A 27,394-nucleotide genomic window follows, 5' to 3' on the forward strand; every position below is an offset into this window, starting at 1 on the left:
ACCCCCTGCTCAAAGCAGGACCAATTCCCAGTTAAATCATCCCAGCCAGGGCTTTGTCAAGCCTGACCTTAAAAACCTCTAAGGAAGGAGATTCTACCACCTCCCTAGGTAACGCATTCCAGTGTTTCACCACCCTCTTAGTGAAAAAGTTTTTCCTAATATCCAATCTAAACCTCCCCCACTGCAACTTGAGACCATTACTCCTCGTTCTGTCATCTGCTACCATTGAGAACAGTCTAGAGCCATCCTCTTTGGAACCCCCTTTCAGGTAGTTGAAAGCAGCTATCAAATCCCCCCTCATTCTTCTCTTCTGCAGGCTAAACAATCCCAGCTCCCTCAGCCTCTCCTCATAACTCATGTGTTCCAGTCCCCTAATCATTTTTGTTGCCCTTCGCTGGACTCTCTCCAATTTATCCACATCCTTCTTGAAGTGTGGGGCCCAAAACTGGACACAGTACTCCAGATGAGGCCTCACCAATGTCGAATAGAGGGGAACGATCACGTCCCTCGATCTGCTCGCTATGCCCCTACTTATACATCCCAAAATGCCATTGGCCTTCTTGGCAACAAGGGCACACTGCTGACTCATATCCAGCTTCTCGTCCACTGTCACCCCTAGGTCCTTTTCTGCAGAACTGCTGCCTAGCCATTCGGTCCCTAGTCTGTAGCTGTGCATTGGGTTCTTCCGTCCTAAGTGCAGGACCCTGCACTTATCCTTATTGAACCTCATCAGATTCCTTTTGGCCCAATCTTCCAATTGGTCTAGGTCCTTCTGTATCCTATCCCTCCCCTCCAGCGTATCTACCACTCCTCCCAGTTTAGTATCAGTATTAGTATTTAGTATCAGTATTAGTGGAATGTTGGTGTAGAGGGCTTCTACATCCATAGTGGCCAGGATGGTGTTATCAGGAAGATCACCGATGGATTGAAGTTTCCTCAGGAAGTCAGCGGTGTCTCGAAGATAGCTGGGAGTGCTGGTAGCGTAGGGCCTGAGGAGGGAGTCTACATAGCCAGACAATCCTGCTGTCAGGGTGCCAATGCCTGAGATGATGGGGCGTTCAGGATTTCCAGGTTTATGGATCTTGGGTAGTAGATAGAATACCCCTGGTCGGGGTTCCAGGGGTGTGTCTGTGCGGATTTGTTCTTGTGCTTTTTCAGGGAGTTTCTTGAGCAGATGGTGTTGTTTCTTTTGGTAACCCTCAGTGGGATCAGAGGGTAATGGCTTGTAGAAAGTGGTGTTGGAGAGCTGCCGAGCAGCCTCTTGTTCATATTCCGACTTATTCATGATGACGACAGCACCTCCTTTGTCAGCCTTTTTGATTATGATATCAGAGTTGTTCCTGAGGCTGTGGATGTTGTGTTCTGCACGGCTGAGGTTATGGGGCAAGTGATGCTGCTTTTCCACAATTTCAGCCCGTGCAGAACACAATGGTACTTAGCGTACATAACAGTTAGCATATATGCTATTCAGCATATTCTCAAGTGTGCTAGAAGCAACTAATTAAGTGCTGAATACTATTGTTCCTTTTCCTTCTTAGTTACAAAATTTAATTAGTTAAATAGGATTTGAGACAACAGACTTTTTTATTTTACTATTTTTAAGTCTTGTGTATTTTTTATATTCTTTATTAATCATCTATTGTGAACATAAAACAACTAGAAATATTCCTTTTTAAATGCTTTAGAAAACAAATGGCTTAATCCTCTTGTTGCCAAAACTCGGGGGTAAATCACTGGAGAACTGCTGACTTCACTTCCATGACCCTTGTAACGAGAAGCATCCCTAAACAAATTTTTTGTTTTGAACTTTCTGCTGACTGTGTAATCCATTTTTAAAAGTATTTGTGTGTGGGCGAGGGAGAATCTCTCATATTTTGTCCCATCTTATTTGGCAGATTTGATTCTCTTCTCCCACACTCTACCCCCATATGAATCTAGCTCCTTCTCATGTATATCCTTGTTTGTATACCAACAGCATCTATTGAATCAGCAGGAATGTGCGATATCTGGAAATAGTTTGTGGTAACTTCTAATCAGAGCTACAAAAAGGTGCTGAGAGCATTATTTTGTGTGGGCCTTACCAATGAATTTTTTTAATTTCTCAGTAAAATGTTGGATTTTTATTTCTAAAGTTGATATAAGTCAGAAGAAATTTACTGTTAGATCATCACTGTTTAAAGTTAGTGAAAATTTAAAAATTCAAGCACTGAAATTAAATTTTATTTAAATGTCAATAATGTTTTTCCCCTACCATTTCATTTGTGGTTTAGTATGTCAGAAACTAATGTAGCTTACAAATTCCAAGCAGACAAACATTGTCTTTGTTCACTATTCTGTTTTAGGAGGAATACTTCAGTTTCCAAGTACAGTGGTTAAATGATACTATCTACTTTTGCACGCTTTACCTCGAGCAAAATTAAAGTCACATAAATTGTGTCCCCAGCGTAAGCATTTTTAATAAACTGGCAGAAATCAGGTGTTTAGAAAAGCAGAATTTTCCTATGACCTTTTTACATTACTAACACTCAGGAAATTAGCTTCCTTTTTTTAGTGAAAAGGATTTTAGATATTCAGCAAATTCTGCTGTGACACTTAGGCAAACAAATCTGGATTGGATCATTCACAAAGAAGATGGCAAATTATTTGTTTATACTTAAGTAGATTGGGAGGGACTGTGATTTTTGTTTTGCTTCCTGGAACTCCGTTTTTGGAGTTTATAGGAAGTATAAGTTGTTACCGTCTGGCCCAATACCCCTTTATATGGACACCAGTCTGAGTGAATATGTATACTGGCTCTCATGTGCTTCCAAGCCAGTTGGGTCTGGATAGCATCTCATCACCATTTCCGGGTCTGGGTCCTTAGGACACTCTCCAAGACTTAGACCTCTTTGTGCCTTTCCTTGGGACATAGGACATTCCTGCCCTAGACCTTGAAATCTGTGTCTGAGACCTCCTGAGCCTCACAGTTGCTTACTCATGTTCCTGCGGAGCTCCACTAAGGCTATGGATGCTCTGGGCTTCTAGTTTAAGCCCTGTGGGGACAAAGGAAAGCAAGGAACACAGGTTTAGCAAAGGTTTCAAAGGGGTAGCTGTGTTAGTCTGTATCAGCAAAAAAATCAAGGAGTACTTGTGGCACCTAGAGACTAACAAATTCATTTGGGCATAAGCTTTCATGGGCTAAAACCCACTTCATCAGATGCATGCAGTGGAAAATACAGTAGGAAGATATATATGAAACAGTGGGTGTTGCCATACCAGAGAACATGAAACAATGGGTTTTGCCATACCAATTGCAACAAGACCAATTAATTAAGGTGGGCTATTATCAGCAGGAGAAAAAAAATCTTTTGTAGTGATAATCAGGATGGCCCATTTCAAACAGTTGACAAGAAGGTGTGAGTAACAGTGTGTGTGGGGGAATTAGCATGGGGAAATAGTTTTTACTTTGTGTAATGACCCATCCACTCCCAGTCTTTATTCAAGCCTAATTTAATGCTGTCCAGTTTGCAAATTAATTCCAATTCTGCAGTTTCTCGTTGGAGTCTTTTTTTGAAGTTTTTTTGTTGGAGAATTGCCACTTTTAGGTCTGAAATTGAGGGACCAGGGAGGTTGAAGTGTTCTCTGACTGGTTTTTGAATGTTATAATTCTTGATGTCTGGTTTGTGTCCATTTATTCTTTTGCGTAGAGATTGTCCGGTTTGGCCAATGTACATGGCAGAGGGGCATTGTTGGCACATGATGGCATATACCACATTGGTAGATGTGCAGGTGAACGAGCCTCTGATTGTGTGGCTGATATGATTAGGTCCTATGATGGTGTCCCTTGAATAGATAGGTGGACAGAGTTGGCAACGGGCTTTGTTGCAAGGATAGGTTCCTGGGATAATGTTTTTGTTGTGTGGTGTGTGGTTGCTGGTGAGTATTTGCTTCAGGATGGGAGGCTGTATGTAAGCGAGGACGGGCCTGTCTCCCAAGATCTGTGAGAGTGATGGATCATCCTTCAGGATAGGTTGTAGATCCTTGATGATGCGTTGGAGAGGTTTTAGTTGGGGGCTGAAGGTGATGGCTAGTGGCATTCTGTTACTTTCTTTGTTAGACCTGTCCGGTAGTAGGTGACTTCTGGGTACTCTTCTGGCTCTGTCAATCTGTTTCTTCATTTCCACAGGTGGGTATTATAGTTTTAAGAATGCTTGGTAGAGATCTTGTAGGTGTTTGTCTCTGTCTGAGGGGTTGGAGCAAACGCGGTTGTATCGTAGAGCTTTGCTGTAGACAATGGATCTTGTGATGTGGTCTGGATGAAAGCTGGAGGCATGTAGGTAAGTATAACAGTCATTAGGTTTCCGGTACAGGGTGGTGGTTTTGTGACCATCGCTTATTAGCACCATAGTGTCCAGGAAGTGGATCTCTTGTGTGGACTGGTCCAGGCTGAGGTTGATGGTGGGATGGAAATTGTTGAAATCATGGTGGAATTCCTCAGGGGCTTCTTATCCATGGGTCCAGATGATGAAGATGTCATCAACCTAGGGTAAGTAGAGTACAGGCGTTAGGGGATGAGAGCTGAGGAAGTGTGGTTCTAAGTCAACCATAAAAATGTTGGCATACTGTGGGGCCATGCGGGTACCCATAGCAGTGCCGCTGATTTGAAGGTATACATTGTCCCCAAATGTGAAATACTTATGGATGAGGACAAAGTCACAAAGTTCAGCCACCAGGTTTGCTGTGACATTATCAGAGATACTGTTCCTGATGGCTTGTAGTCCATCTTTGTGTGTAAATGGCTTCTACATCCATAGTGGCCAGGATGGTGATCTTCCAGAAAACACCATCCTGGCCCTTGAGGAATTCCACCATGATTTCAACAATTTCCATCTCACCATCAACCTCAGCCTGGACCAGTCCACACAAGAGATCCACTTCCTAGACATTACAGTGCTAATAAGCGATGGCCACATAAACACCACCCTATACAGGAAACGTACTGACGGCTATACTTACCTACTTGCTTTGGGAAAGTTTAGATATATCTTCAGTGCATAGTACAAAATGGAGTTCATTTGATAAACACAGCCCACTTTTGTCACAGAAGTATACTGAAGAAGTTCGTGAAATGTGTGCGACATTTCAGATGGAAATACTGTTGACACAATGTAATGTATTTTGCTAAATGTTCCATTTTACCACAACCTTTTCACTAAGAAAAAATTGAAAATAATATTATTTTTAATTTTATCTGATATATATATATATATATATATATATATATATATATATATATATATATATATATATATATATATTATATATATATATATATATATATATAATATATATATATATATATATAAGTGGTTGAAATCTGCATCATTTACAGGATCAGTGGTCTTTAACTGTGTTTTCTGTATGTTAAGAATATGCAATATACAAATTTCAAACATGTTTTTGGAGTATGCACCAAGGTGATGTTTTTCTAGCTGAAATGAATTTGGTGTCTTCATTCAAGTTTCTAGTAGACAGGGGTCCACAATATAGAAGACAACCATGGTTAGCACTAATTGGTAACTTTGATAGTCTCATAAGGAATCCAGGGATTGAAAGCCATGGACACTTGAGTCCCTAAAGTTTGTCCTTTCAGGTCAAGAGTCAGAAACACTTGTAGGGCATAGGGTGAGGTAAGCCTGCACTGCTGCTTCTCTTGCTGTACCTGATCCTTATTATAAGACCTCAGTGAGCCTGTCAATCTAGCAACTTCTTAGCTGTCAAGCCCCCCGCCTTTAAGATTTGGGATTATTAATTATTTTAAACTATAAATTACTTGTATCTATTCACTTCATTAATTACTGTTTATTTCTTGTAAGCATAGGTTGGATTCTGGCATTTTGCCCACTCGTTTGTGAGAGGAAATTGGAGGAATGAAGCAGAAAGTACATTTTCTTTGTTAGCCAAATCCTGCCATGACATCGACCTCATTCATTTTTGGATGGGTGATAAAAGGTTTACAGCATCTTTTTTATCATATTTGTTCTAAGAATAAACATGTGCAAACACAAATATGGTGTGTTATAGTTACACACGTTTTATGTAACTTTCCCCTTCCGAGAGACTAAGGCTGTGTCTATGCTACAGATGTTTTGCCAGTCTAGTTACAGTGTAGATGCAGCTTATGATGAGAGAAGGAGTTTCTCCTGTCGGCACAGTAGCACCACTCCTCCAAACAACATTACTTATGTCGTCAGAAGAACTCCGCTGTCAGTACATTGGAGGTTTGCCGACATAGCTGTGCCGACAAAACTTTGTCGTGTAAACCTAGCCCCAGTTAGCTCTTTTCCCCGCTGAGTGTAATTGACCGTCACCCTCCTAGAGAACAAGAAGCCTGAACCTTCTTCTAAATGTAGATCTCCTGCAGTGATACAAAAAATGATCGATTAAATTACATTGATTTAAATATTGGCGTTCACGTTAGTTAAAGGAAAATGCTCGTAGTTGTTATTACGTCCTGGCAGGAAGAATAAACCAAAGGCGGTAATCAGACTGTGGCGGAAAGTATCTATCTAGGGACATGCATGTCTCCATCACTGTAGTATCTGAATGCACTGCAAATATTAATGAATTTATCCGTACAACTCCCTTGTGAGGTAGGGGGTTTTATATCCATTTTATAGATTGAGAACTGAGGCAAAGTCTGTGACTTTTCCAGGGCCACACAGTGAGTCTGTGACAGAGCTGGGAGCTCAGCCCAAACCTCCGGAGTCCAACACTAGTACCTTAGCCACAGGTCATTCTTTCTCTCCTGAAACTTAGTATTCCAAGCACGGTCTAATTTCTTTTTTAAATTGCATCTCCAGGCTGTCCAAAATCACCAACCTAGCCAAATTAACTAACTAAACTATTATAGCTTCACTGGAAAATTTAGTTGCAAGTTGAATGTAAAACTTGTATTTATCAGAAAAGGATGGAATCCTCAAAAATGGAGGAATTGGAATGACAATGGCCCTGAGTCTGGGACTCGCTGTGTCTACTTGTGAACCAGTGCATAAGGGCCCCAGTTCAGCAAAGAACACAAACATATGCTTAAATGGGACTTAAGGACCTGCTTAAGTGCTTTGTTGAATGCCACAGAGACATTTTCAAGGTGTGATAATTTTACTAATTTTCAAGGCTAGAAATATTCCTTGGAAGGTCAGCTTGTGGAAAACCAAGCATTTCCATTTCTCAATGACATACATTATTTTTCTATCCTGAGAGATTGAGATATCAGACCATAATATCTTATTTTTATTATCCCCCTTTTATTTTTGTAAAATACTTAATTTCTGTAACATTATCTCTAAAACCACTAGAATTAGCCAGGTTGGATTACATCTTCTAACTGTTCAGATAGTCTCAGTTACTGTTGTGCAGCTCCTGTTGAAGTCATTTGTCTTCACTGGTCCATAATCTTGAACAGTCTGTGAAGTATCAGTTTCTAAAAATCGTGCCAGAGTTGAAGTGGGTGAGGGAGGAAAAGAAGATGAGAATCAGAATGATGTGATTTTTACGGTTTGATAGCTCCTCACCTCTCAGAACATCCAGTGGGACCAATGCAAACACCTTCAGGGCCAGTAAATATTATGCAGCACTTATCCTGGACTAGAGGTCATAAAGAAATTGTGATCCTTGACTTAAAAATATAAACATAGAGATGTTGTATTTTGTATTCTCAGACCCATTTTAGTCTCAGAATTTTTTTAGTATAGAACTAAAGACATATTTTTTTCCAGTTCCTTGAAGGCAGCCCAGTTATTGTTTGTAAATTCTTATAACAAACTGGAGACAAGAGAAAAAAATCTGAGTTCTTCTGACATCATTCCGTTGACTGGGACCCTGCTCAGTTAGAGATTTCCTGATGTGACAAAGCTCTGTCCTTGCCTCCGTGGGTCCCATGTTTCCTGGCGGATTTAGCTAGCCTCAGAGGCTCACTGTGATCTTCCACGTAACCCTTCTTTCTCTAGAGACAAGGGTCACAGTCTACTGAGCCATTTTCATCATAAGCCAGTGAGGGAGGTGAGGAGAAGTTATTCTTCCTTGCACAGTCTCTGTTGTCTCCCAGCCTTAGTGATTAATCAAGGGGCAAAGGTGGGGAGGGGGGGAAGCCTGGGCCCACCATCTACTTCGGGTTCCAGCCCAGGGACCCTACTAGTATCACCTATGGTAGCTGACCTTTTAGAAACATGACATATACAATTCCCTGGGCTACTTCCCCCACAGCAGCCCTCACTTCCTTAAGCTCCACTTCACCCTTCCCTCAGGGCCTCCTTCCTTGTGCCTGATATGGTGTGTACTACTCAGCCTCTCCAACAGCTCAACTTCCTCCCACAGCTCCTGACATGCACCCGCACCTGACTGACTGGGAGGCTTTTAACTAGTTTCAGCCAGCCCCTGATTGACTTCAGGTGTCCCTATCAACATAGCATTCTCCCTGCCTTCTGGAAAGTTTTTAATTGGCCCCAGGTGTCTTAATTGACCTGGAGCAGCTTCCATTTCACTTAACCTGGTACCAGGGATTTGTTTAGCCTGGAGCTAATATATCTATCTCCCACTACTTTTCCATAGCCATCTGGCCTTGCCCCGTCACACTGAGTAATAAAATTATTTCCAATACTAAGACATGTCATCAGAAAAAAATCTTAGTGAAAACAGTTGCCCCACTAGTGTAACAGAAAACCAACAATTAATTGGTGTTGAAGGACTTTGAATATCTAAAAGCCTGATCTAGGTTAGATTGAAATTAGTGAAAGCCTTTCTGTTGACTTCGGTGTGTGTTGGATCAGGCCCAAAATGAACAGTTAAGAAAATGACAATTTCTACACTTTTTTATACTGACAGGTTTGTTTATTTATGAAAATATCTGTTTTATTTCAGGTGCTTAAAGGTGTCATCTTTTGGCAGTCTCTCTCATTTTACTAATGAGCATAAGGTTTGTATAAATACTACTATATAAAGGAATACTCAAAGTCTCTAGCCTTATTTCAGCAAAGCATTTAAGCATGTGCTTAAGTCTATCTCGATTCAACAGACCACTTAAGCACGTGCTGTAAATTAAGTTCATACTTCTTTGCTACCTTGGGGTCTAACTTATCATTTACTCTCCATTTTATTTTATTTCCAGGAAGTATGTGACCATCTTAAACATACCTGTAGTTATCAGTGTTTTTTCTGCTAAAAATGTGCATTTTGAAATATAGTGAAAATGACATAAACATTGCAGGAAATTCCTTCTTTTGTGTTAACAGAAGCCTAATCTTACAGTAGCCAAGCTCCTGAAGCCCTAATGAAATAACTCAGGAGTGTAGAGAGCCTAAAATGACATAGCCCAAGCAGAAACTGCTTATGCCATTTAAAAAAATATATATTTAATCTCAGTATAGTATGCATTACGTCTAAAGACGCACCAAGCTAGTTCATCCTGGCTTTCCCATTATGCCTTCCATTCTCTTTAGCACCTTCCATGCTATAAAATTGTTCCACACCACTTTCAGTATCTAACTCTACTTTAGATTTGGATTTTAATTTGTGTCAATAGGACTACTCACATGAGTAAAATTACTCATGTGCATAAATTTTACTAGATTGGGCCCACAGTTCATAGAATATTTGGATTCACAGTTTGGGACCTTGGATTTTTTTTAATGGAAAAACTATTGACTTTCTAATGTTGATTTAAAGCATCTATTAATTGTAAGCTAACTTTTAAGAGAATAAATATTCAGCTAAATAATCTGAATTTGTTTTTAAAAAAAGTCAGGACAAAAGAGTTTGTCTGCTTAGGTGTTCATTCCTCACAATCATGTTTCATGTCATGATCAGTTTATAAAAATGCAAAGGCCATGTAAATGTAACTGTCTGGTTGTCTGTTTGGATTCACCAAAAAGGAAACACAGAACGTAAAAACCACTGTTGCAGCTTTGCCTACAAAATATGAATACACTTACATAAAAATCAACCAACCGAAAAAAACCACCCTAAACCCACTATGAAGCTAACAAGATGTGCCTGCCATCATCGAGATCACTTTTCTTGTGTAATGTATCCATTTCCCCTGTCCTGCATATATTTGGTTTGTTTGCGAAGTATAAGCTCTTTGGGGCTTGAAATGTGTCTTAGCAGATTTTGGGCACTACCACAATACAAATAATAAGCAGTAAAGTAATTTAAGGATCCATCATCAACATTAATTTAGCCATCTTGTAAATTCTGTGTCTTGTAGTATACATATTGTTATCTAAACTGTAATGTGAATCTCAGGTGTGGATAATATCAACATTGGGCATTTCTAAGGTACCTGTAGTTGTGGGTATCTAAACACCATTGTTGAGTTACACGTTTAACCAGATGAGTAGGAATAGATATTAGTATATGAGCAATGAGGCTGAATTATTGTGGCTGCTGGAGCCCTTCGCATTTTCCAGATCTTGACTTTTTGTAATTGTGCAACCTCAGCATTTCATTAACTTAGCCACTGGCACTTGCTTTCTTTTCCAAGAGCAGGATGGGGAAAATGCCTGTATTTATAGTAGGAGGACATGTGGCCCCTTAGAAACTAACAAATTTATTTGAGCATAAGCTTTCGTGGGCTAAAACCCACTTCATCCGATGCATGCAGTGGAAAATACAGTAGGAAGATATATGTATATATGTAACCCTTCTGCCCGTCAGAGTTGGCAGCAACAAGGGCCAGGTTCAGTATCTAGGGGTTCCATTCCAATAACACAATGCAAAACCGGCTCGAGCCCCCACCCAGTGACCTGGGACAAATATATACTGTGGTGCCTCCAAGAGGCAATACTTCCCCTCTGGCAAGCACATAGTCTGAGTGTAGCAAAAAGCCTTTTAATGACAGAGAGAAACAATGTGGCATTATGTTGGGGAAACACCACCAACAGGATTCATAACACAACCTATGAGCAAAAAAACCCCCCCAAGCAAATTGGGGTGTGTCCTTTCCCTTTGGTTCTTGAGCCCAGCAACCCAAAATCACCCAAAGTCCCAAAAGTCCAATGACCCAAAAGTCTCTGTCCCTGGTCAGGGCAGCCCCAGAGTTCGAAAGTTTATCTGCAAAGTTTTACCTCCCAACCTGGGTGGAGATGGGGGGGCGGGTGGTGGTTAAGGGGCACCTTACGTGGTCCAAAGCTGATGGCCCCACCTCTCCATGGGGCTCCGCTCTGCCAGCTGCCCCGTGAGCTGCTCCAGGCATCCAACAAACTGCTCTGCTCCACCAGCCGCTCTGCTCGCCGTCCCGCAAACTGAAGTGCTCTGCTCTGCCAGCCGTCCCGCAAACTGCAGTGCTCTGCTCTGCCAGCCGTCCCGCAAACTGCTCTGCTCCACAAACCCTGCTCTGCTCACCGTCCTGCAAACTGCTCCGCCATATATTTTCAGGCTCCCCACTACTTGATAAATTGTGGATAAATTGGAGAGAGTCCAGCGAAGGGCAACAAAAATGATTAGGGGTCTGGAACACATGAGTTATGAGGAGAGGCTGAGGGAGCTGGGATTGTTTAGCCTGCAGAAGAGAAGAATGAGGGGGGATTTGATAGCTGCTTTCAACTACCTGAAAGGGGGTTCCAAAGAGGATGGATCTGGACTGTTCTCAATGGTAGCAGATGACAGAACGAGGAGTAATGGTCTCAAGTTGCAGTGGGGGAGGTTTAGGTTGGATATTAGGAAAAACTTTTTCACTAAGAGGGTGGTGAAACACTGGAATGCTTTACCTAGGGAGGTGGTAGAATCTCCTTCCTTAGAGGTTTTTAAGGTCAGGCTTGACAAAGCCCTGGCTGGGATGATTTAACTGGGAATTGGTCCTGCTTCGAGCAGGGGGTTGGACTAGATGACCTCCTGAGGTCCCTTCCAACCCTGATATTCTATGATTCTATACTTAACACAACACTCAGTGATTTCAGCTCTTAGTAAGTTTAGCTGTTTTGTGATTTCAGCTTGTAGTAGGGGAGCCTCAGTGCTGGTGCACCATTAGCCCAAAGTGAATTGAGCTCAGCAGCCTGTAACCAGACTCCTAATAGAATCAAAATTAGCTCTGATATTCCACAGTGGAGAGAGGAGGAAGTACAATTAGCATGTAAAGCCCTCACCAGGGAGCCCATACCACCAAGTATTAATACCTGTCCCCAGCCTCACTCCCTTCACTGGGTTTTTGGAACCCATGACCCTTGCCTAGCAAGTGCTGCTTAGTTGATGGTGAGTCCCTCCATCATAACAAAAGGCCGAGTACAGTTCCACTGTCCTTGATTCACATAATCAGGATAATAACAGTTTATTCTTGCCCCAATAACAGAGAAACTGGGGCTCCTACAGCAGCCAAAGTGACCATCTAGGCAGGGTGGGTGTGCCTATGCAAATGAGATCAGCCCCTAAAGTTCTTTTCCACAGCCCACCATGACTCCCCACCAGATGTCAGGGTAGAGCTCATCCTGACTCTGCTTACATCTATATACACAGAGAACATGAAGCAATGGGTGTTATCATACACACTATAATGAGAGTGATCAGTTAAGGTGAGCTATTACCAGCAGGAGAGAGAGAGAGAAAAAACAGAACAAAAAAACCAAAAACCTTTTGTAGTGATAATCAAGATGGGCCATTTCCAGCAGTTCACAAGAATGTGTGAGGAACAGTAGGGGGGAAACTAAACATGGGGAAATAGTTTTACGTAGCCTTATGCTGGGATTTTCAAGAGTCTAAGTGCTTTAGGCACCAAATGCCAATGAAGCTAATTCAGAAATAATTTTAACTTCCTTTTTGCCCTCAAACCAAACACAGTGTTTATGTCTGTTTTAACTGCAAAGTTTTAGTCCCTGGCCGCTTCTGCTGTATCTTGAGGAATGTGTAGATTTAATTTTTTACAATGAATATTTTGCATAATATTTTCTGCTATCCCATAACTTAAAACGAGGGAGAAGATTTGCTCAGACTTTTAAAAAAATATAATTTTTGGGCAGAGATCAAAGGTTTCAGCCCCAAAGGTGAATTCTTGGAAGATTGTGAACACGTGAAAATGGGGTAAAATGAAAATAGTTTTCCAACTTTAACTACCAATTACAGTACTTGCTGCATGAGCATGTTATTTAGTACTGTTAGCATATACTTATCTAGCTCCCTGGTGACAGAGGGCTAGTTGCAGCACCTTGGACTGGAGGCTCAACTGGATGGTTGTAAACCACTTTTTCTTGGGAGATGATGAATAAGGCTGCAAGTCTGTCATGAAGGTCACGGAAGTCATGGATTCCGTGACTTTCCATGTCCTCCGTGACTTCTGCAGTGGCTGGTGCTGGCCCAGGGGCTAAATCTTCCTAATATTGCAATAAGTGTCTTTCTGTGGATGAAAATACATGAGTAAAATTAATAAATAATGAACCACTGTAAATTTGCTTTAGCCCAAAGGAGCTGCCAGTCGGTGCTTAGACTGTTCAGTTGAACAAACCTGTCCATATTCAGCCAAGAAGATTTATCTACAACGTGCAGAGAAGGTGAGTATAGTACTGTTTTCAAGCAATATATCTTCCAAATATTGACTACATTGATCTCAAAATGTGTTCAGTTTCCAAGCAAAAGGAACTCATCTTTTGGTTTTCCTAAGATCTTGGAACATAAGAATTACTGTATAACATCAGACCATTGTGTCATCAAGGATAATATTTTGCTTCCGATAGCCAACACTTGACGTTTTGGAAGAAACAAGAAGGCCAAAATGTATCCAAGCTGTTTGCTGAGTGTTTGCCATGGGAAGGGGATGATTTCTTTCTGACTCCAACTTTGTATAAAAGTGAATTTTAAAGGTTTTATAAATAAATGGGATCAAAGAAATGTTAGGAGGGAGCTTCAGTAATAGATTTTAAGGCCAGATGGACCACTGTGATCATCTCGTCTGACTCATAACATGGGGCATAGGACTTGCCTGAATTAATTTCTGCTTCAAGTCCAGTAGCTGTTGTTGAACTAGAGTATATCCTTTATTAAAACATCCAATCTTGATTAAAATTTTCTAGTGATGGAGAATCCACCAGAACCCTTTTAAGATGCTAAATGTAAATTTAGAAGCATATGAATAGAAATGGCCTAATTTTTTTTCAGAAGTGCTGTGCAAACCCAATTTCCATTGAACTGAGTGGGAGTTGCAGATGCTGAATATCTCAATACATTCCTGTAGTAATGTAGGGGGATGGCTGAGTTTATCTAAGAGGCACATCTCTTTACAAGGACACAAGTATGAAAGTGAGGAATTGGTGTGATGGGTTGTCCCCCCTCTCGGGGTGCCACCTAGGGCTGGATTAAGATTATGAGGAGCCTAAGGCTAATGGAGGGAGGGGTCTAAGTATGAATTACATATTGCAAAAAAAATTATGAAGTCATCAAACATTTTTCTACTTACATATTTACATATTATTTATTTATGTAAAATTAACAAGGTTATTCTGCTCTCATGACACTCAGTTCTTCAAACACATTTTTTTCCTAGCTTTAGCTTTGGCAAAGTCATGAATGATGTCATCATAATTCAAAACCCTGATGATTTAATTCTCAATGCTCAAGAGGAACAAAGCACTGAGATGCTCTTGAGTCATGGTGGATTGGAGGACCTTTTAGACCCTTGTTAGAAGAGAGAAGAAACATTCTCCACTACAGTTAGTGATCATTAGTGACAAATACAGCCATAATGCAGTTTCAACATTTGGGAAACTTTCTGTCACTGGATTCAGTGATAACTTGGTACATCCAAATAGATTTGCTTTTGTCATCTTTTCTCTCTATATCTGAGAGTGTGATGCAAATTCAACAAATTGAACAAATTCTTTAGTAAAATCTACTGGAAGATCGTTTGGGTACTTCTGACACAGACATTTGATACCTTCACTGACTTTGGAACTTGAAATGTTAGGCAAAAAATTTGTCAGTACTCTAAAGGTTTTGTCAATATTTTCATAAGCCTCAATCCGATGTTCTAATGCACTCTTCAGTTTGTCGATGATTGTGATGAAGGTATTAACTGTGAAGGCCTCCTTGTCACTGAATGAGTGGGCAGTTGCATCGTTGCATGTCTTCTGTCTTTTGCAGCATTTGGCAGACTTCTACTCATAGTTAGCAGGCCTTGCAGCCCCCTGAATTTCATAGGCATTAAAACTATCCCACATTTGTTGAAGAACAGTTCCAAGGCTCCTCATTAGGTTTACAGCACTGGAAAGGTCAATTTGAGCACTTTGCAAGCTTAGACTGCACTTGCTGAATGGCTGAAGTATATCATTCCAACCCTCACACAAAATACCAGTTTCCAAAGTATGCATTGCATCATTCAGGGTCTTCTCATCTTTTCTTGTTGTGATTCAGGGGTGACCTGAGGAGGTGAGTGGAGAATCCCAAAGATAGCAAGTATTCATAAGACTTTTCAAGGCTGGAAAGGACCATTATGATCATCTAGACTGATCTTTCTCATAACACAGCCCATGGAATTTCACCTTCCTCAGTTGAGCTATAGCTAAGGCTGCGATTTAATCACGGGTATTTTTAGTAGAAGTCATGAACCAGGTCACAGGCAAGAAACAAAAAATCATGGCCTGTGACCTGTCCATGACTTATACCACAAATAACCCTGATTGAATCTTGAGGGGGCAGGGAGGGAGCCCTGGGGGGCCCACAGCACCAGCTGCAGGGAGGGAGCCCTAGGCTCAGCCATACTGGCCGCTGTAGAAGTCGGACACGGACAGACAGACCCGGAGCCTTAGCTATAGCGTATCTTTTAGAAAGAATTCCAATTTTGATTTAAAGATTTCAAGGTGAATCCACCAGCTACCTAGGTAAGTTGTTCCAATAGCTAATTACCCTTTTAGTTAAAAAAAAAAAAAATTTTATTTCCCATCTTAATTTGTTTGGCTTCTGCACCCAGAGAGTGGATCTTTTTATGCCTTTGTTGCCTAGAAACCCCCCAACTATCAGAAATCTTCTCTTCATGTAGGAAATTAGACTAATCAAGTTGCCTATTGACCTAGAGTCACTCCTGTAGCTCTCTTCTGAGCTCTTTCCAATTTGTTAACATAATTTTTAAAGTGTGGACACCAGAAGTGGACCCGGTGTACACAGAGATCATACCACCTCTGGGCTCCTACTCGATGCTCCCCTGTTTATACCTCAGTGGATCATGCTACCTCTCTTGCCACAGCATCATGCTGTGAGTTCACGTTGTTTACTGACAGGAACAGGTTTGCGCCCCAGCTGCAGCAAATGGTTCTGATTTCTGTACATATAAATGAGAATTTGGTCCAAGATAAGAAGAGGCAAGTTTCTTGCCTTTTTAGATGAGATAAGAATACAGTATGTCTTGCATAAGTAACATTGTTGTTATTTTTGTAGGGTTATTTTAATTGGCCAGTGTCTGTTGTGTGCAACAGTGGAGTTTGTGACATAGAATCTGTGACAGAGGGCCTACGCAGCGGTCCATACGGAAGATGCGTTTATGAATGTGACAATGATGTTGTCAGTAACCAGGTATGATATTTTTTTGTTCATCTAAGTAGTGTATGTAAAATTTTATTTATTTACTTACGTTAAAAAATTGTAGAGATGAGTCCTGAGTATGAAACCAGTATGTCTTCAAATAAATCAGTTAAGCTGTTTTATTTGGTTAAAGTTTTCCCTGTTTGAGATTTTGTAAGGAAAGATTGGCCCTTGAGAAAACGTTGGTGTATAAGCTCTAGTCTTTTGGACATGCTTCCACAAGCATAGGTCTAGTAGCACCACTCCGATACAGCGTGAACCCGCTGGAAAAAGTCGCCTGTTGAAAAGCATACTGTGCGCAGCACAAGATAAAACCAAGTAAAACTCTGTGACAAATAAAGCCTGTACAACACTTGAACTCTGTGCTGCTCTAGTAGAAATGTTCACAACACACAACTCATGGATTTTACAGCTTGCCTCTTGTGCTAGAGATGTAACTTCTGTTAATTTCATCTTTCAGCTGTTTGTGCTGTCTACTTTGTAACTCCTAGTTATCTGATAGATGACAGGAAATACACCTTCACCCGCTCCTGCCAGATTCCCCTCGGCACTTTTAGAGGGGCCGTATGTTTCTTAACTTCTCTACTCTCTGCAGGTTGTTAACATGGAGTTTGAAGGAGGAGCAACAGCTGCTTTTACCATGATGGCCTTTACGGAGCAGCTGTGTAGAAGGAAAACCACCATCTATGGGACCAAGGTAAATGAACGGGAGATTGCCCCACTGTTCAGTACCTCACCATTTCTATTTACTGAGCATAATCTTGTTCCCACTGAAATCAATGAGAGTTGTGGATAAGGCCTATTATAAGGATATTATGGGTAAGGCCCTTTGTAAATCACACGTTCATGGACTGCATGGAAATCATGGAATTAGCCCTTTCCAACAGCAGGGAGGTGGAAGTGGGCATCACTGCTCCCGCGTCCCCACTGAGGTTGCTCATTGCGGGGGTTAGCAGGCTGGTCCCATTCAGGAGGGGGGCAGGAGGATGGTGAGCTGGTCCTATCCCAGGGCGTGGTGAGGGGAGCGTCTGACCGCATGGCACTAGATGGTCTGGGGCAGGAATCAGGGCCTAGCTCACTCCGCACTGAGATCCAGCTTAGGCTGCCACTGCTGATTCCTGTCTGGCCAGCAGGCAGAGAGAGGCAGCCCTGATAATGCAGCGATTAGGAGTGGCCCATCCCAGAGCAGCCCCTGGCAGCCTTGGGGGAGACAGCACAGGAGCTGAGACCAGGATCCATCCCCCACCGTAGCCAACACAACGACAACGGCCAGCACTGCAGCCACTTGGAATATGAGCAGCTGCGTGAGGAGGCCCTACCCCGATGGAGAGATCGGGGCTTGAGGTAGCCCTCTTCCCTGCAGGGCGATCAGAGTGTGAGGATCAGGCTGAGGGGAGGGATCCTGGCCTCAGCTCCCCGCCAGCTGGTGTTGTGTTGTCTCCTCCCAGGCTGCCGGGGGTCACAATGGGGCGGGCCAGGCTGGGGCATCGAATCGTGGTGTTGTCAGGGCTGCCCCCTTCTCCCCACTGGACAGACAGGAAACAGCAGCAGTTGCTGGAGCTGAGCATGGAGCTAGCTGGGCCCCAATCCCTGACCTGGGTTTGGCTGGGTTGGACTGGCCAGCATCGTGTGGTAAGACACCAACACTGCCTGCGATAGGACCAGCCCTCCACCTCCTACCACACTCTGGGATGGGACTGACCCGCTAACTGTGCTTCTGCCTTGGCACTGTTGGAAAAATCACAGCAGTTCAGGGGTGATAGCAGCCATGCCTGTCCCATGAAATGCAAACTTTTACCTGGGACGCTACCGTGAATTTAAAAAAGAAAAGAAAAAAAAAAAGTCTGTTATTTTCTGAGGACCTTACTTATGGGGACACTACCTCATTCCCATTAAAGGCCAGAGAGACAGAGACACTGAGGGCCTGGATTCAAAGTATGAGAGATTCTAAGCAAAAGCGATGGTAGTTTGGAAAGGTAGGAATGTAGAACAGTCGGCATTATGTGAGGAGAAGCAGCAAGGCTTGAACGTGTGTGAGTCAAAAGAGGGCCAAATCAAAGATGATGCCTGGATTATGGGCCTTAGCGATTTTTGAATTAATATCTTGCTATAAACACTAACCCTTCAGCATACTATGTGTGTAACTGCTAACAAAGTGTCGTTATGGGGAAACGTCTTGCTGAGTGCAACTGTTTTTCATCTCTGTTGCTGCACTGGTTTATTGGACACCTCTGTTACGCAAACCACGATGGTCTAGTAATTCAGTGCTATGTATGCTAACTGCCTCTCCAAGACTATTTTACCATATAATATTTCCTGCTGTTTTATGTTGACTTTTGAGACCCATTTTAAAGGCCTGTGACCATATGAGGCCTTTGTCAAACTGGAGGTCAGTGGCCAGCAAATAAACAAGTGCAATAGCTCTGTCATGCATTTTTGATCCTCCTGCTGATTAAGCTAGCCATTCTTTTAATACCACGTAGATGCTGTCCATAGCGAAGATATTAAAAACATACAACGTAACTTTTCTAGGAGTGGTCTTAATATCTTATTTAGAGATTTTTATATACATTTTTATTGTGATACAAACTCATTGTGGACATTACATTTAGGGTGCGTCTACACTGCCCATGTTGAAGCGAGGCCACGCCGTGGGCAATGTAGACATGCTTTAGACACACTAGAAACACTGTCAAAAATTCGGAGTGACGTTTTTAGTAAGGTGTGTTTTGTTCTTTACTTTGGACTTCTAGGGAGAACTATTCTGTGATGGTGGGGGACCAGTGCAAGTTTTTGACTTTTGCACAAGAGAGAAAACTTCTTATCCAACAAACAAATCCACGTTCATTCCAAGCCATTTAATGGGTCACGATGGAGCTGACTACTATCTGATGGACAGCTTTATTTCAGCTTTAACTGTAAGTTCTCTTTGTCAACCCTGCCACAAGGGTAGGGATTTCCACAATAACAGACATTCAATAAAAGCAGCAGTGGTAGCAGAAGTCCCATTATTTAGACATCTCCTCCCTCATTCTACAAGCCCCTTGTGAGAAACTTCTCTCGACTATAGTCAGATTTCTGGGTGATGAGGGGATAATTACATCTTAAGTGTGGATTTGGAATGCGTTTACAACTTAAAATGACAATATTTTTGTATTGTTGGCTGTCCCTTATCTCCTAATTGTGAATAAAATGTGGTTTATAAAATGGCTCTTCCTTCAAATGTTAAAACTTTGAGCGTCAGAGGAAGCTGGAACATCAGCTCAGGTTTGTCTTCTGAAGATGCAAAGTTTTAAGTAAAAGAGATCTAATACAGCCTTCGGGCCTCAGCCCTCACATTTACTTCTGTTTTTATTTTTTAAAACAATGACAATCCTATGTAAAAACCCCCTGTGAATTAGGGTTGCACAAGTGCATGTCTTCACAAAAACACAAACATTAGAAAGCGCGAAACACGTAAGTTAAAGGAACATTCATTCTCAAGCATTAGGTTACTACCATAATGCTACTCAACCACTTCAAAAAGAATGCTGAGAAATTGGAGAGAGTTAAAGCTACAAGAATGATGTGTGGTCTGACAGCATACCCCGCAAAGAGAAACTTTGGCTCAATCCATTTAGTTTACCTCAGAGAAGGTTAAGAGGTGAGTTGATGATGGTCCTATAGTGATCTACATAGGGAGCAGATATCTGATACTAGGGGACTCTTTTTAATCTAGCAGACAGAGGTGTTAGAAGATCCACTGGCTTGAAGTTGAAGTCAGCAAAGTTGAAACTTGCAGTAAGATGCCACCAGTTCTATCAGGGAAGGTAATTACCACAGTTCTTGATAATCTGTTCCAGTGGTTAAATTACCACACTTTGTCTTTAAAACAAGGCTTTGATGCTTTTCTAACCTATACAATTTAGTTCAAAGACAAATTGTTGGACCGGATGCAGGAATTTCTGGGTAAACTCTATGGCCTGTGTTATGCAGGAGGTCAGACTAAATGATGACAGTGGTCTCTTCTGACCTTGGACTCTGAAGCCACACCAACATGCTAACTGAAACAGCAATGCACAATGTGAATTATAAGCTGTTAATTCGTTGTGTTGTATAACATTATGAACATAGACATGCAATGATATGACTCTATGTTCCAGTAGCGTTTGTGTACATGAGGGTCAGCAGCCGGGATTGAACTTGGACCTCTGGATCTAAAACTACAAGCCTCTATTTATTGCCTGAGCTAAAAGGCTGTAGCAGACAAATAAACATCTATGCGGCCCAGTCAATCGAGGGGGGACAGAGAAGTGCACTTTGTCACCCTGGGTTATGTTTGGTATTGAGTACTGTGTAGCTGATACTGTCTTTAAAGTAATAGGGCTCAGTACACAGCCAGTATGGGCCAACAGGGGCGTGCCCAGAGGCCCCGACCAACTGGGGGGCCCCACAGGTGCAGCTGGAAATCTAGCTGTGGCCCCTGCTCCTTCTCTCTCCCCCTCCGGCTCCTCTTCCCCCGGAGGCCCCACCTCAGGCCAGCCAGAAAAGCCTGGAGGTGGTGAGGAATCCCCCCGCCTCAGACAGAGCTGGCTGAGTGCTGCTCGCCCAAGCCCCATGCTGAGCTGGCCCTAGCCCCCCACCTGGCGCTGGAGCAAGGGGCTCCCTGTGTGGGACTGGAGCAAGCCCCTCTCCTTCCTCCACCACTGTGCGGCATGGCGCGCACCCAAGACCCTCTACCTTTCCTGCTCCTCTCCCCTGCATGGAGGTGCTCTGAGCCCCTCTTCCATCCCTTCCCCCCCCCATGTGGCACTGAGCTCCCCCGAGCCCCTCTCCCCCTGTACAGAGTTGGCCCTCTCCCCTCCCCCTTGCAGGGCTGGCCCAAACCACTCCACAAAACCCCCCATCTTCCCCCTCACAGGGCTGACTCACGCCTCATCCCCCCTCCACACCCCGAGCCCTGCCACTCACCTGCCCTGTTGGCAGTAACATTCTAATTAATATTTACTCCATTTAACTGTATGGTGATTGCCCAACCACTGTCTAACTCTTGCTTTGGTATAACTCGATTAAAGGGATGATAAACAATTTATTTCTGAATACTCCCTTGAGCCTGATCATGCAGTCCTTTTGGGAGAGGGATGCAGAGATCCAGCTTTATAAACCAGACTTCTCTGTCTTTTATTCCTGTAACACTAGAAATAATTTTGTTTTTTAAACAGGAGAATAAACCATCCCTCATTCAGACTGGTCCAGAAGCAACCCTGCAGACCCACCTCCTTGTATTTGAGGCTGAGAAATCCAGAAAAGAAAACCGTGTTGTGTGTTTAGAAATGAGAAAGGAACTCTTCCCAAAGCCTACATACAAATGAACTTTTAAATTTGAGGAGACAGAATAAAAACTGGTCCCAGTTACCAGGGAAATCATGTCTTGTTTATACTAATCTGGAATATATATGGGGATGGGCATTACATAAAATCAAACTTTGCATACTACAAATCTGTAAAATGCAAAAGGTGTGTTTAATAGAATTTTCTATATCGTTTCATTAATTGTTGTAGATAAAGAAAAAATATTAAAAATCATCAGTATTTTTTTCTGTCTTGGTTTCCTTTAAAGGACACGAAGCTTATTCTTACAGCAGCACTTCACTTAACCCTTAAGTACACTCTGACCTGAGCAACCAGCAGTTAGGAGGTACAATGGCAAAGGTTTTGAGAGCATGGAAGTGAGTTTAACTCAGCATTTCTCGCATGCGGCCACCAGGGGCTTTTTGTGCAGGCCTAACAGCCTCCTGGGCAGTGGTGGAGAGGCCAAAGCATCAGCCTCTCCCCTTCCCTCCCTGGTGCTCCTGCATGAGCCACCATGCACCGCCTCTGGAGACAGGTGGGGCACCATGCTGCAGGAGCCAGGTGAGTTCTTGACTCACCTGTGAGGTGGGCAGGGCACGTTGGGGCTTGGGCTTCAGCCCTGGGTGAGAACCTGGCCGCAGGGCTTCAGCTGCACGGCTTGAGCCCCGGGCTCTGACCCAGGCTCCGGCCACGTGACCTTGGCCCTGGGCGCTAACCCCCGTCTGTGCAGCAGCAAGTGCTGGCTCCGGGCTCTGGCACCGACCCCCAGCCCTCACCCCGCTCCCTAACCCCAGCCCCAGCCCCAGGGTGGTGGGTGTTGATCCACACCTCCAGCTGCTCAGCAGCAGCCGCCACCAACCCTGGACTCCAGCCGCTCGCTCTGGACCCTGGGGGTGCTGCCTCCCAGCTCCAGCCATATGGCAGCAGGGCTCACCGTTCTCCCCGACGCCTCCCCGAACCCCCATTTATCGCCCCCAGCCCCCACTGCCTTCCCTGGTTCCACCTCTATCCCCCCCATTGCCCCAGACCCCTGCTGCCTCCCTCTCCAAACCTGGGGCTTGCTGAGAAAAGCGAAACAAAGAAACATGCAAGTATCACTCTTCACAGCACACTGACTAGCTACCGGGGAGGCTGTGAAAAGTGATATTTGTATGTTTGTTAATATCACTTTTCACAAACGCCCAGCTAGCTACTGAGTGTGCTGCAAAAAGCAATATTCAACATACAAATATAATTTTTCATATTATTTGTGAGTCTGAAAAAACCCTACATAAATAAATTACAAGGATTTGGACACGCGTATGTGCATATTTATTTGTTTTTCCTACAGTTAAGTATTTTAGGGAAAAGTGTCAGTGCGGCCACCAGCAAGAATCGGTGGTCACAGTCCGAGGCCACCAAAAAATGTGTTCTGAGAACCCCTGGTTTAAATGTACTAATAGGCAAAATCCAAACCAGCCATGTCTGCCTGAACCTTTTCAGGCAGGACTTCAGGTATCACCCAAAAGATCTTATTTTTCTTTGGTTCCATGTATACATTTGCTCAGATTTTACGACTCCATTAAAAATGTAACCAATTCCCAGCTGCCTGGCAAGTGAGAGCTGGCTGAGTTTCCATGGTTCTCCCCGCACCCTTATGGGTGTGCTGCCAAGGGAGCAACACACAGGCCTGCAATGAATCTCAAGTGCCTCTAACTTGCCTAGCTCTTCTCAGCCATTTCTCTTGCTGTGAGCTGCCCTCCTTTTGAGCCCCACCAACTTCCTCACATGCAGGAACAGCAGCAGATTGCCATCTTGGAGCAACAGCTGAGGAAGGCGACTTTTCTGTCAGCACTAGAGTGGTCTATTGTATTGTGCTCTTCTTAAATAAGCAGGATACTGTGATCGTCCAGTGAGCGTGTCTCAGCTTTGTTACGTCGAGTGCTTTAAAAGGGGTGATGCGCTGCACTGTGTGGGCTGAGAAAGATCTCATGTGCTCCCCATCATCAATTCTGAGATTTGCACTGATTGGCATTAAGGCTTTTGGGGTGATGGTTCTATGACTCAAACTCAGTGGCTTTGTTTGGTCTACCAGAGTCTGAGGTTGGTGATCTTCGGGGATGGTACAAGCCTTACCTAAGACATTTAAGCGAGTTAGAATGTGGATGGAAGACTCTAGAATGAATGATGTGCGAGTTCCTCCAAGTAACAGGGATAGCCGTCTGCCTCTGAACATAGCTCAATTCTTATTGTGCTTAACACGCTGGAATATGAATGGCTGCTATGGGTGGCTGATCATCTGTGAACATCATGTAGTAATTCCTGGATTTTTAAATTATTGTTTTAGCGGGATGCATGTATAATGTTTGATCAAATACTGTTCAGGGAGAAAGGTATAAAACCATCCAAGTATTTGCTATGTTTAGAGCGGTCATGTTCTGTGGGATACCTTCTGGAAGAACAGTAGTGTGGTTAAGTAATTCGTGTCACATTCTGTGCTGCACTCCTGCACCGAAAAAAGGATTTTCTGCTGCTTACACTATTTGCAGCTTCATTGGGTGAAAATAAAGAAGCAACAGTGGCCAGGTCTGAGTGTCCCTGTAAAATTAAAAACCAACTGTGGCTTGTCTTAAGTAATGGTAAGGTGACGTTTAGAAGGAAGCCTCCAGGTGCATCCTCACCTGTTCGTTGATCCAGCACAACTTCCTATACATTAGACTCTTACGACAGTCAGTAACGCTCTCTCTACCTCCACAATAGAGCTATTTAGAAAACGGGAGTTTGTATTCAGTTTGTATGAATGCTGTAATCTGGAAGGCCCAGATCCACAAAGGTATTTTGGTTCTTGACTTCCATTGGATTTCAGTGGAATTTAGGAGCCTAAATTTTACCTTTGTGGATCTGGGCCTAAGTAACTGCAGTTTGACAAACATGAAAGATTAATAATTTGTGAAAAATAAGAAGTAATTAACAAATGAGGACAATCAGAATCCTTGTCTGAGGACTCCTAAAGCCTCAAAATACTATAATGTTCTTATGAAATAATTCACATCCACTATCATTTCTTTGCCTGTAGTAAATATATTGTCCTTTTTAGTTGGCACACTGTTCTGATCGTTGTCTGTACAGTAATCTTTTGAGTAATTCAGTTCAGTTAGATGTTATCAGTCACCTGGAGTTTCTTCCTCAGAAGCTGTTATGGCTTTTCAAGGCTCTTCTCTTCCTTAATCTTTCTGCATTTGTGATTGTCATAGGATGCAATGGGAAAAATCCAGAAAGACCTGAAAGAAAGATGATTTATGTTTATAGCTGGAGTTGCAATATGACTGTTCTAGACTCACAGATTCAAAGGCTAGAAGGGAGCGCTGTGATTATCTCATCTGACATCCTATATAACACATGCTATAGAACTTCCCCAAAATAATTCTTAGCATATATATTTCAGAAAAACATCCAATCTCAAGTTAAATTGTCAGTGATGGAGAATTCACGACAAGCAGCGCCCCTTACCCAGGAATCCCGTCACAGCCTCCTGGAGATTGTTCTCTCGAGGGAAATCCCGGATTCTCTTTTCCAGCTCGGGACTCAGGCACCGGATGCGGAGACATGGCCTTCTCATCCCTGCAGAGACACGAGCGTGTTTATTCCTCCCCCTCCTTTGCTCTTAGTTCCTGCCCCCCAGAGCCAGATGGGGAGTGGGTGGGAGCTGGGCCACAGGCAGGGCTAACGGGGCCGTGACCTCTGCTGCCCAGGGAATTCACTGCCTGCACGATCTGCCGGGGGGGGGGGGGGGCGGCCTGGAGACTGGGGGCCTCTCTCCATCCAGAGAGAAAACCCAGCCCAGGCAGGGCCAGCTCCCCTCACACCTGGCCCAGCCCCACGTTCCCCACAAGGGCCTGGAGGGGCTTCTCCCAGGGATGAGCGAGGGGCTCATTCTCCAGGCCCAGCTTCTCCTCAGCTTCTCCTCTCAGCCTCCAAGGGGCCTGGTCACTCCCCGTGGGGTGGGGGTTCTGGGACCGAGACACTGCCCTACGAGGGCCGGGGCTGGGACACTCAGCTCTTTCCCCACAGGCCCTTGGGCCCCCCTCACACGGGACAGGCTTTGGGCCATGACAGAGCTGGGGCCAGGTCCCAGCTGGGCCCTCGGGGTGACAGGCTCTCAGCCCCATTAATGATCCCCCAAGCCAGCCTGGTCCCAGGGAGGGTTCTCCAGCCCAGAGCTGTGGGGCACTCCCCTTCCCAGGGTGGGTCACACAGACACAGCGGCAGCAGCCCCAGGGCTATGGGGATGGAGGGGGGCTGGATCCAGAGGGTGAGACCGTCCCACGGTCGGGATGCTGGGTCTGCTTCCTGGGCTCTGAGCCCTGGTCAACACTAGGACTTTAGGTCGAATTTAGCAGCTTTAAATCGATGTAAACCTGCACCTGTCCACACGATGAAGCCCTTTATTTCGACTTAAAGGGCTCTTAAAATTGATTTCCTTACTCCACCCCTGACAAGTGGATTAGCGCTTAAATCAGCCTTGCTGGGTTGAATTTGGGGTACTGTGGACACAATTCGACGGTATTGGCCTCCGGGAGCTATCCCAGAGTGCTCCATTGTGACTGCTCTGGACAGCACTCTCAACTCAGATGCACGATTGTTTGCCGTTGCTCTGACGTAGGGAGGGGCGACTGAGGACATGGCTTACAGGGTTGGCTTCAGGGAGCTAAAATCAACAAAGGGGGTGGCTTTACATCAAGGAGTATTTCAGGCAGGACTTCACGGAGGGTTCCAATAAGAAATGGTGCACCTAAGTTATCATTCTTATTGGAACAAGGAGGTTAGTCTGGCCTCTGATTGATACATGGCTAGATTTACCTTGCTGCACCTTCTCTGTGAGTGACTGCAGTGTGACCTAGAGGAATGAGTCCCCTAGACGGGGTGTGTGTGTGTGTGTTTGCAAATGAGTACAAAACAAATCTGGTCTATTTGATCCACTCCATCTATCTTTTACATCTTTGGCTGGCAGCAGACAGTGCAGAAGGACTGCATGCCATCCACATCTCATGGCTGCTCGGCAGAAGATGGTACAATAGGACTGCTAGCCATCCTCATCGCTTGCCTGCCCGGCAGAAGATGGTACAGTAGGACTGCTAGCAGTCCGTATCACCTGCCTGCTCACCATAAGACGGTTCAATAGGACTGACTGCAGGACTAAAGAGAATGACTTGATCAAGTCACTCCAAATTTAGTCCCTGTGCCCATGTCTGCCCAGGCGCTCCTGATCGACCTCACACAGGCGACCAGGAGCACCTCGGACATGACGATGACGGCTACCAGTCCTATTGCACCGTCTGCTGCCACAAGGCAATGGGTTGCTGCTGCTGTGTAGCAATGCCGTACCGCGTCTGCCAGCACCCAGGAGACATAGGGTGACGGTGAGCTGAGCGGCTCCATGCTTGCCGTGGTATGGCATCTGCACAGGTAACTCAGGAAAAAAGGCGCAAAACCATTGTCTGCCCTTCCTTTCACGGAGGGAGGGAGAGAGGGAACGGAGTCCTGACGATAT

General features: G+C 43.9%; 1 protein-coding gene and 1 long non-coding RNA gene across 7 annotated transcripts in view; one reads left to right on the forward strand and one right to left on the reverse strand.

Annotated features, from left to right (window-relative positions):
- LOC140895978 (2,7-anhydro-N-acetylneuraminate hydratase-like) overlaps positions 1 to 22,107 on the forward strand; it is a 63,976-nt gene extending 41,869 nt beyond the window's left edge. For all 6 annotated transcript variants that reach the window (XM_073306994.1, XM_073306998.1, XM_073306999.1 and 3 more), the window contains 7 exons: positions 5,861 to 5,991; positions 8,899 to 8,953; positions 13,422 to 13,514; positions 16,390 to 16,524; positions 17,129 to 17,230; positions 19,287 to 19,451; positions 21,735 to 22,107. In XM_073306994.1, the coding sequence (XP_073163095.1) occupies positions 5,861 to 5,991; positions 8,899 to 8,953; positions 13,422 to 13,514; positions 16,390 to 16,524; positions 17,129 to 17,230; positions 19,287 to 19,451; positions 21,735 to 21,884 (831 nt within the window). In that variant the 3' untranslated portion in view covers positions 21,885 to 22,107. The remainder of the gene's footprint in view (positions 1 to 5,860; positions 5,992 to 8,898; positions 8,954 to 13,421; positions 13,515 to 16,389; positions 16,525 to 17,128; positions 17,231 to 19,286; positions 19,452 to 21,734) is intronic.
- A 2,797-nt stretch (positions 22,108 to 24,904) lies between these two features.
- LOC140895348 (uncharacterized) lies at positions 24,905 to 25,509 on the reverse strand. The gene is made up of 2 exons (XR_012154177.1): positions 25,354 to 25,509; positions 24,905 to 25,124 (listed from the first exon to the last, which is right to left on the reverse strand). It is a non-coding gene; the product is annotated as an uncharacterized lncRNA (long non-coding RNA).
- Between the last annotated feature and the right edge of the window lie 1,885 nt (positions 25,510 to 27,394).

Source organism: Lepidochelys kempii, chromosome 11 (genome assembly GCF_965140265.1).
Source record: "Lepidochelys kempii isolate rLepKem1 chromosome 11, rLepKem1.hap2, whole genome shotgun sequence".
NCBI lineage: Eukaryota > Metazoa > Chordata > Testudines > Cheloniidae > Lepidochelys > Lepidochelys kempii.